The sequence below is a fragment of the Crinia signifera genome, chromosome 7, assembly GCF_055691185.1.
Source record: "Crinia signifera chromosome 7, ASM5569118v1, whole genome shotgun sequence".
NCBI classification, from domain to species: domain Eukaryota; kingdom Metazoa; phylum Chordata; class Amphibia; order Anura; family Myobatrachidae; genus Crinia; species Crinia signifera.
Genome location: NC_139223.1, coordinates 76,314,977 through 76,326,179, shown reverse-complemented (window position 1 = coordinate 76,326,179; position 11,203 = coordinate 76,314,977). Strand labels below are relative to the sequence as shown.

The 11,203-nt window shown below is 46.6% G+C and overlaps 1 protein-coding gene across 1 annotated transcript in view; it reads left to right on the top strand.

Annotated features, from left to right (window-relative positions):
- The first annotated feature begins 6,253 nt into the window (after positions 1-6,253).
- Positions 6,254-11,203, top strand: part of CLEC16A (C-type lectin domain containing 16A) — a 311,322-nt gene continuing 306,372 nt past the window's right edge. Inside the window, exons 1-2 of the mRNA XM_083153350.1 lie at positions 6,254-6,517; positions 10,754-10,882. Of these exons, the coding sequence (XP_083009476.1) occupies positions 6,441-6,517; positions 10,754-10,882 (206 nt within the window). The 5' untranslated portion in view covers positions 6,254-6,440. The remainder of the gene's footprint in view (positions 6,518-10,753; positions 10,883-11,203) is intronic.

The following is an 11,203-nucleotide window of genomic DNA, read 5'->3' as shown; positions in this document are numbered from 1 at the left end:
CGCTACGCGAGCCACCTATTCTATTCCCCCTCTATGGGGGTCGTGGACCCCCATGAGGGAAAATAGCAGGTGGCAGTTAGGAACCCAGCTGTCGGTGTTTTGACAGTCGGGATCCCAACGTCGGGTAAATGCCTGTCACCGGCACCCAGTTTTATATCCGGGTAACGCTCTGAGGCCATTTATTGGTTCTTCAGGGGCACCTGTAGATGATGTAATCTGTTGGAGACGCTGACCACGAGCAGGCTGCCCAGCAGCAGCTCTGTAACGCTGGGCACAAGCAGCTTCTCTACGCTGGGCACAAGCAGCCATCACAGCAGCTTCCCTCCTATGCTGAGCACAAGCAGCCATCACAGCAGCCTCCCTTCTACGCTGGGCACAAGCAGCCATCATAGCAACTTCCCTCCTACGCTGGGCACAAGCAGCCATCACAGCAGATTGCCTCCTACGCTGGGCACAAGCAGGTATTTCAACAGCAGAAAATGTCTAGCCATAGTTGGACAGACAGTGAGATAAAAGAGCTGCTTAATATTCGGGGAGAGGAAGGAATTAGAAGGCAGATGACGGGAACAGTAAAGGATACTGTTATTATGAGCTATGCTACAGTGTCTTTGGCAAAAGTGCCCTAACTAATCCCATCGTACTATCATCATCCAGCTGTGCCAATAATTAGATGTCAGTGGAGGAGGACCATGCCGAAACACAGCACAGCCTCCCTGTGACCCTGCTGTCCCTCTCTCTCCGTCCGAATCTCTGTCCTATGTTCCTGCTGTCCCTCTCTCTGTCCCTATGTCACTCTCTATCCCTGAATTTTGGCTCAAACTGTGTGGCATAATGTAATTTTTTTTCTCATTCCGCAGGAATTGTGCATCATTTCATGTGGGATAAGGTGAATTGTGCGTCATTCCATGTGGCATAATGTGAATTTTGGCTCATTCCGTGTGGCATAATGTTGCATTTTGGCTTATTTTGTGTGGTATAATGTGAATTTTTACTCATTCTGTTGGCATGTGAATTTTGGCTCACTTATTATTGTGGTGTATAAGGGGTATAGGTGTGGTACATTACACTAAAGGACATTCCACATTGCGTGGTCAAACCCCCCTTTCTGGAGTGTGTGAGCCTTCGGCGCACACATAAAACAGCTTAACTTTTCCATAGTCCAGCTTAACTCCCATTTCAAAATTTCCAGTTCAACCACTGTGATTATATGTATGTTTGTATATGTGTGTGTATATATTCATAATAGTAAGTCAACTTTAAGTCAAGCATGAGGAGGGGGGCACCAACATGTAACTTGTCTCAGGGCAACTGGGATAAACTTACACCACTGGCTGGGGCACAATTTATCATATGCAATGCATTTTCTCATTCACAATTTCTATTTGTCCCTCATTGATAAATGAGCCCCAAAGTGAGATAAGCAAGGAATCTGCCCATTTGTTAGGTAAGTGGAGGGACAGTAAGTGTCTAATACCCCATTCACACCAGAAATGCAGAGACAAACCCAGTAATTACATTCCCGGGACTAGCAGGGACATTCCCGGGTTGGGACCCATTCACACATGCTTTTGAAGCAGGGACAACCCGGGTCGGTACCTTTCATACTAAAACCGGGTTGACCCTGCAATTCTATCAGAATATATTTGAAAATGACCTTTTTTAGGCCCACATTAGATTATTGATTATTAATAATTAAGACACAAAACATTTGTGATTTAACCTTTGTTTACTTGTATAAAACAAATGAAAAGGCATATAAAAGTATGAAAACTTTTCCTATTTCTAGGCACAAAAGTAAAACATTAAATACACATAATGTATCAAACATCCCCCCACCCCCACCCCCCCCCATTACACATATCAAACATCCCCCCACCCCCCCTTACACATATCAAACATGCCCCCACCCACGCCCCCCGACCCCTAAACACGAACATTTTGACCATATAAAACAGGCTATTATTTTTGTAAACTTTAGTGAAAAGTGCAAGGCAAACGTTGGCCATTGTAAACAACTAACCTGCTAAATGCAAAGGCATATAAAGTGCAGCATAGAAATAAAAAAATAAAACCCTAAAAACCCAACCTCCCCCACCCCCCTAATGAAAAATGTGCACTTAAAACAGCAAATAAAATGTAAAACTGCCTATTGCAATTGCTTGTATACAGGGTATTCAGGTGAGGGTGGTGGCGGGTTAGGAGGATCATAGTATGGACCTCTGGAATACGGCTGGTAGCTATGCTCAGGGGCAGTAGGGCCTTGGTTAACTGGGTGCATGTTGTTACCCACAAAGCAAGGCAGGATGTGTTCCAGGAACTGGAATTGACGGTCTTGGTAGCTGTGCAAGATGCGCTCTTGGTGTCCCATTATCTGCGTTATGAAGGATTGCTGCAGCTCTCTTTCCGCCTATATGAAACGGAGTTGCCGGGCATCCTCCTGTCGCTGCATGTTGTTGTTCATATCGCGCAGTTCTTCACAGAACACCCTGGTCATTTCCCGCGCTGCGAGCCCTTCCCGCTGGGGAACTGTATATACTGCAAGGGGAGTAAAAGAAGGAGAAAAAGGCATAAGAAAAAGCAGTGGTGTGATCGTATGTGTTTGTGGCCTACTCCCACCTACACTCTGCGACACCAAACTTTGCGGCGGATGGTTACGTATAGTGCAGCATTACTGTGTATTGGAATGCAAGTGCTTAGGACATTAAAGCAAGGATAAATACTTAATATTGGTGCACATCACAGGGAGAGCTTTCTGGGGTGTCGCTTTGGGTGTTGCGGGCACATCACACTCATGGATGGTGTCAGCATGCTGTCATTTGCATGGTTAACGGAGGAGTTTAAATCGGGTTCATCTGTGACTAGTATCAGTGATGTTGGCCCAGATTGGGTAATGTCCATCGACTGATTGTCATCATCAACCACTGTTGAGAGAGTGGCCCAGCTTAGATCTTTCCATGAGAATAGGGTAATTTCTATTCTGCCTAGTATCCAGCACAGACTTCAATAACTTGTATATATTGCATATCTACCAACACTTAGTAAAGAGATGTGGAACTCTTGCACGCAGCTCGCTACCTGAAAGGGGGCATGGACATGATGAAGGGACATGGCTTCATGGGAATGCCGTGTTTGCTAGCCACCTTTGGACATTGGAAACTGTCTCCTTGAGATGGGAACTAGAAGTGGGACCATCTCGTCACCATCATATGTTTACCATTTCATAGTGGCAAACACCGGAACACCGCTATCATATGATAAACTAACATCGGAATAAAAATAATGATGGTTGCAGGCAGTGGCGTAGCTACGTTTTGGGCGCCCCCCCGCCGTTAGGGGGGGGCGCCCATACCCACCCCCCGCCGCCCCGTCAAGCACCCCCCACCGGTCGCCTATGCTAACCCCCTCCCCCGCAGTCTTATCTATCGCGCTGCGCTGGTCCCGGCGGCTCCGTTCTTCTGCTGAGGACCACCACAAAATGGCCGCCCCCATACAGCAGACAGTTTCAGAGAACAGTGTGCTATATGGGGGCGGCCATTTTGTGGTGGTCCTCATCAGAAGAACGGAGCCGCCGGGACCAGCGAGCTACGTAAGTCTGCGGGGGATTGGGGGGGTAACTATAGCACCGCAGCCCCCGGCGCCCCCACATGTACAGCGCCCCCCCGCGGTGGCGGGGGCTGCGGTGCTATAGTTATGCCCCTGGTTGCAGGCCATCGCAATGCGATGTCTATCTCTAATGTGGAGCATGTCAAGATCTCTGTGAGCTGCTGGCCGTGCTCCCTGTCCGTCTGTCTCCAGCGTGCACAGAATCTATTCTGCTAAACAGAGCAGCGAGTAATACCGACGCAAAAACCTGGGTTTTCCCCTCCTGGACCAGATCAGCAGCGGTGTAAAAGGGGTTAACCCATGTCCCTATTACACGGACTTCTACCCAGGTCCTGACCAGGGTAGAACACGGGCAGCGGGCAGTGTAAACAGGTACGCCGGGTACATCTGACCCAGCTCCCATTTACAGCAATGGGGGAAGCCCAACCTCCGGACCGCAGCGTCCTGCGGTCAGCATGGAGGTTGGGCGGGGAGCGCACACAGCCTCCGCTGCTGTCTGCGGTACTCTGCAGACAGCAACAGAGGCAGGGAGAAGGTGAATGGATGCCTGTGTGCAGCAGCCATTCACCTCGCGGATGGGGCTGGGAGGGTGCACGGGGGCAGCCCAGCAACTTACCTTAGTGCTGGGCTTGCCCCCTGCACGGCAGTCCGGGGCCCGGCGATCCCAGCACTCAGTGTAAACGGTGCAAAACCCGGATCCGACCTGGCTGTGTTCCAAATACTGGGTCAGATCCGGAATTTGGGTGTAAAAAGGGTAGACCCTTGCAGGACAATGCTGCCCGTGAGTGGGTCAGTACTACAGTCCCCCCAAAAAAGGACTGTTCCATGAAAATCGGGAGAGTCAGGAGGTATGATATTGTATTCAGTATTATTGGTGCAAAACTTCACATACTGTATAAAATACTTGGAGAGCGGTTTTGATCATTTGAACATTTCAAGCAAGCTTTTAGCTAGATTACTTCTAACTGTTGCCCATTCTATGTCGAAATCATGCATTCGAGCCTAGAATCATTCTGATCTATGGCCAGCTTTACACAGATGGGAGCATGTTACAATTAAGCATTACAAATTCTGGCTGCTCCTCTTATTATTTATTAACAGTTTCGGTACTTGTTTCCTAGAACGGCGCCCACGATTTTCAGTCGTATGGCATCTTATGCATTGTATCGCATCGTATGCCATATAGTCGCATGCGATGCGATTTAAGCACCCTATACGATTTGTAATTTTTTAACCCCACGTCACCCCCACTATCAACGCCAACCCAAAGCGTGGCGAGCGCAGCGGTAAGCATCCTACGACCTTTTCATACCCCCACTATCCACATCGGCGTGGAGTTGATTTTATATAGTGTGGCGAGTGCAGCGTGGGTTGGCGTTGATAGTGGGGGTGCTTTTAACATTGTAAGCACCCCTTACGGTGCTTATACAATTAATAATCTTATAGGGGGCTCATTTAACGTTGAAAACACCCATTACGGTGCTTATACAATTTTAAATCGTATACCATTGTATATGGCATACAATGCGATGGTATACGATTTAAAATTGTATAACATCGGCTGACATCACATAACATTGCATCGCATACCATTGTATGGCTTATGGTATGCGATGGGCGCCGTGCTAGGAAACAAGTACCACAGTTTCTTATATAGCGCGTACATATTCCGCAGCGCTTTATAGAGAACATTTACATCAGTCCCTGCCCCAGAGGAGCTTACAATCTACGCTTCCTACCACATGTACACACAGACATTCTAGGGTTAATTTTGTTGGGAGCCAATTAGCCCACCAGTATATATTTTTGGATTGTGGGAAGAAACCGGAGTACCCGGCGGAAACCCACACAAGTACGGGGAGAATATACAAACTCCGCACAGTTAGAGCCATGGTGGGGATCAAACCCATGACCTCAGCACTGTGAGGCAGTAATTCTAACCATTACACCATCCATACTACCTTTTGGAGTAAATCGCTTACCTGTATAACCACAGCTATGGAAAGCGTTCGCTTCACCAGGAAGCATCAGTAGGAAGAACAATCTCTTTACATTACAAAGAAAATCAATAGATATGGGATATAAATATGTTCTTATGAGCAAATCAACCTAGTTTAAAGCTATATGCAGCTTTGCCATTGTACAATAAATTGTTCACAGGCACCCACTCCTGTGTGCTAATGTTGGTGTGTGAGCACACGGTCATGTTTTGGTGTCCCCTGCTCTGCACAGAAGGGATTTTCCAAACATGACACACACGTGAGGATGGGATCAGCCAGTGCGGAGCAAGCAGTGTACTGTATGTATACACTGCAGGGATGGGGAACCTTCGGCCCTCCAGTTGTTGTCAAACTACATATCCCAGCATTCCTTGCAACAGTTTTAGCAAGGGCAAATAGCAAAACTGTAGCAGGGCATGCTGGGATGTGTAGTTCAACAACAGCTGGAGGGCCGAAGGTTCCCCACCCCATCTCTGGTATACAGCAACTCAGTAGCCGGCAACTCCTGTGACTACTAGTAGTACTATCTATCCTGCTGTCACTGTGTAACTGCGCCGCCTGAGTCTGACCTCGTCTGCTAGCGGTGTCGTCACAATGGTAATAAGAGCGTCATGATCCCTCTCGCACTGCATGCCGGGATTTGCAGTCCGTTGCAGTCAGGTAACCCCATGTTGTGACTGTGAGTGACTACATGTCCCAGCAGCCCCCCGATACGCAGCTCTCTCTGTGCCCCGGCCGCCGTGTTCCCGGCAGAGGGGGGGTGGGGGGACTGTGGTCTTGCACAGAATTGTCCTTATCGACTTCCGAAGATGAACTGACCGGGATCGCTACTCAACGATGTTCGGGAGGTCGAAAAGCTGGGTGAGCGGCTCCGGTCGGTCAGGCTCCAGCGTCCACTCCCTGGACCGGCTGAAGTAAGTCCATGGTCCGCGCCGGGTCACACCGTACAGCGTATGTGCCCCTGATCCCACTGCCACACTGACAAGACACCGGCCTGTTCCTCCCACTGACCCCAGGTTGGGAGGTCACTTAACTCCAGTGTCACCCCCACTGTCTGCCCTTTTACCCTCAGGGGCGTGTTCCAGCTGCCCCATATGCCCCAGGTCTGACAGCCAGTGCTCTCTAGTTGTGGTGTAATGAGCTCCTCCAGGATAGGCACAGTCACATAGCACTGCCAGCTGCCACTTACACAGTATCAGGAACTCTGCACATTGTATATACTGTGGAGCAGGGACATGCCTCAGTTCCTGACAATACAGTAACAGGACACATGTAGTGAGTGACAGCTGTACAGGAGTCTGGTTAGCAGCAAGCACCATTGTAGTAGTTACTTCCCTATAATGCCAAAACCGTTCACAGCTCACTTTATTGTTTTGTGACGATTTGTTGCCAAATGAAGTTTGGCTCCTGCAGATGGTGATAGAAGGGTACTTGTCACTGTGTACCTCTGATTGCAGAAATAGCGGTGGTACTTGATGAGTTACATTGATGGCCTTCCGCATAATATACTTTCAAAGGAGATAATATAAAATTGTAATATAGATTAATATCTGTTCTGATTCCTCATAATCTGGTAAATGTTAAAGTTGTCTGTGGCTGGCTTTCACCTGGTTTTAAACTGCCACAGAAACTGTGTAATTAATATGTGTCCTGGATTAAAGGGATGAGTTGGTCACCCAACAGCGGGGGGACCTAACTGTATTCTGCATGGCTCTCATTTACAATCCATCCTGTCGCGCTCCGGGCCCTCTTTTTTTAATGTAGGCACCTAGAATGTCAGTGGTTTATCTACGGTCTTACTGGCTAATATGCTGCCCCACTTTACCAACTGCCTTGGGTAACTGCCACCTGATGGACATGTGTTACTGTATCCAGTGTGCCATTAGGGTTAGATTTTCCGGTACTTGTGAGTTATCTGGGCTGCCGATTTTTTGATTGTATGCCTTAAGTTAAGGCATACAATCAGATGCGATGCGATATCGCATCGCATCGCATGCGACCATCGGATGCGATGACCCGATTTTTCCATAGGAATCAATGTTAAAATAGACTGAGTCCATTTTAACATGGAATTCAATGGGAAAAAGGGGTCCTTTTCATACCCCTACTATCCAAGTGGGCATGGAGTTGGATATAAACCTGTGGCGAGCGTAGCGAGCCACCGAGCCCGAAGCGTGGCGAGCGAACGGTATTCTGTGTCCCCTCGCGGGGCTCGCTACGCTCGCCACGCTTCGGGCTCGGTGGCTCGCTACGCTCGCCACAGGTTTATATCCAACTCCATGCCCACTTGGATAGTAGGGGTATGAAAAGGACCCCTTTTTCCCATTGAATTCCATGTTAAAATGGACTCAGTCCATTTTAACATTGATTCCTATGGAAAAATCGGGTCATCGCATCGCATCGCATCCGATGGTCGCATGCGATGCGATGTGCCCGATCCGACACGATTTAGAAATCGGCAGCCCGGATAACTCACAAGTACCGATTTTCCATTACCTCCTATAGTTCCAAGTAGCTGGCACTGGGATCACAGACATCTTATAATGATGTTGATATCTGGAGAATCTAGCATAACCAGGAGCCGTAGTGGAGATTGTGTGCCCAAGTGTTTTAGGGGATGGTGTGTGACGTAAGCTCCAGGACGGATATGATTGTTTTTATTGCAGCTGCCTAGTAAGTCTCAGGATACTGGCATCCAGTGGCTGGTACCCAGTGGAAAAATCATTAGACGGTGAGCCACTAAGGATAGAATTTGGTAATTTTTGCTTGGCTGCGAAGTCTTTGCTAGACGTACACATCTATTCGCACAGCGTACAAATGATATTTTGCTGTTTTCAAGGTGCACATTTTCAGCCTGACAGTTTGCCAAAGACCGTACTATATATGCATCTGCGGCTATTTTTATTCTATTCATATTTCCATTTATTATTACATTATTTAGGTTAAATCTAAATTTTTATTTTACTATCTAACAAAATCTCTTTATCAAGAGGTACTTCATTGGCAGGTATTCAATGCGGCCGGCGAGGGGGTTAAACAGCGAGGATTGCAGAAAACCAGCGATCCTCGCTGTTTAACCCCCTCTCCAGACGTTCGCCCTATTCAACATTCTGGGGAAATCCTCGCCGCCACAGAACGGCGAGAATTCCCCAAAACAGCGAGACCCGCGGCTACTGCAGAAAACTCGCTGTATTTAGCCGCGAGTCTCACTGCTTCTGAAGCCGCATACGCCAATTCTCCCTCGCTCAAAAAATGGAGCGAGGGGAAATTGGCATATGACGGGGCTGCGTTGAATACTGACAGGGTGAGTGGTGACAGCGAGCAGGAAGCTCTGTCACCACTCGCCCACAGATTGAATACCTGCCACTGTCTGCATCACAGGAATCTGGTTTCTGGGTTTCTCATCAAAATTTGATAGCCTTCTTGGATTACTGAGGGCTTGTGCACACTGGCATTGTAATACGTTGCCTCTTACAGTGTAGTAAGGCTTGTGGGAAGCTGCAGGCAATGTTGAAACTGACACCACACGAAGGAAAGTGTGTGTACAGGTCATTTGTTTCCATTATTAGTTGCACTGAATGTGTAATATTAACGCCAGTGTGTATAAACCCCAATGACACTGATATGCTGCAGTTGGCAGCGCTAATAGTTGTAGTAGTCAAAGCTGTTTGAGCCACAATTGTTTTGTTTTACATTCTGCTTATTGAGAAGGTTTAGCCAGGATCAGTGATGGTGGAAAAGCTCATTTTTCTGTCTTGTACACGTGTGTCTTTGTGTGTCTATGGATGCATTGACTGTCCGATCATAAGGGATTCAAGGTAGTCGCAAACTTGACCAGTTTGAATTGTTTACTTTGTGGATATGCAGAACATAAGCAATGTGATCAGATAACTTTTCTTTCAATGCAATTGTTTCCATTATGCCAAAGTTTATTTATAAATCTCATGAAAATCCAGAAGTTTAGATCTCCTAAAACATCCAAATAATGAATAAATTGTGCACTGCATGTTGTGTCCATGTGACAACTTAAGTCTGTCAGCATTCTGTATTTACTACGCTGTTGTGATCCTAGATAATAATCAGTAGTAGCTCTCCCAGTATGTTTGCTGTGACACGTCAGGGCCGGTTGTACTTTGTAGTCCTCTCCTCTGATTGCAGACTAGTTAGAATAAACCATGTTTTGCAGTGTGACAGGACCAGGACATAGAAAATACAACAGTAAATAGTAATGTGTAGTGAGTAAATTTACATTTGTAACCATGTATGGGATTAGGCATTGAGTTATTTTCCTGTGATTATATGTAGCACATAAGATATTAATGCCTTGCCTCAACAGATGCGACTGGTATCTGTCATTGTGAAAACAATGCTATGAAAAATGTTTAAATAGCAAAATAAAAATGTTCATATCTTGTGTAAAGACCGTAAAACAGGAAATTGATGAAGCATGTTTAAAAAAAACGAGTTTGTAGTAATTACCGTGGTAACTTTAATACATAGGCAGACTTACTTTCTTGATGAGTTTATACTCCTACATATAGAGCCGTATTCAATGCGGCCGGCGAGGCGGATGGACGGTGAAAACAAGCGACCCTCGCCGTTAAACCCCCGCTCACCATATTTAATCAGAGGACAGCGAGGATTCTGCCAGACGGCCAAGGTTCATGGCTAGTGCAGGGAGCCCGCTGCATTTAGCCACTGGCCTTGCTGTTTTGGCAGCCGCACATGCCATCTTGTAAAAACCCAGCGAGGTAGAAATGGCGTGTGCAGGGGGGGGGGGGGGGGGGGGCTCAGTTGAATAGTGCGAGCTGTGACAGCGAGCAGTCAGCACTGCTCGCTGTCACAGCTCGCAAAAAGCATTGAATACTGCCCATAGTAGTTGACTTTGATGTATCAAAGTTTGGCTGGTACTTTTATTTCTTCTCCAATCGGCTCCTGTCATTTTTCAAACACAGCCTGTAAAGAGACAGTTATAAGTTGATCCATTGGTACTATCTCTTTTCAAGGTTTGTATCCCCACCAATAACCATTTGGCAGGGAACAATAGATCTTTTAGTTGACGATCCACTGAAAGAACCATAAGTACCTTGACATCTATCTTGTCACTCTTCTGTTTTGTGCTCTCTAACTTTTGTATTCTTGTTCCCTAGGTATATGTATCATGTTCTAACAAAAAACACCACAGTCACAGACCTTAACCGCAATTTGCTAGTGGAAACCATTCGTTCCATCACAGAAATTCTTATCTGGGGGGACCAGAATGACAGCTCAGTTTTTGAGTAAGTAACACTGTTATGCAATTTAGATTACCCAAATTACTTGTGTGTTAATCACATTTCTGTTTGTACTGAAACATTTTTTCAGAAATTATCATTACATCCAATGTTATATTTTCTTACAGGTATATTATTTTTGCAGTGCATTATTTAATCTACACTATTACAAAATAATTGTCCAAGTTTTGGACAATTTACTGTCTCAACTTAAGGAGTGCTTTGTTTGCCATGCCTCAGGCACACCATTATATTCTCCCTCTATGTCCACGTGGACAGTGAAATATGAAAAACCATTGCCAGAATTGCCAGTGTCTCCCCCTCCTT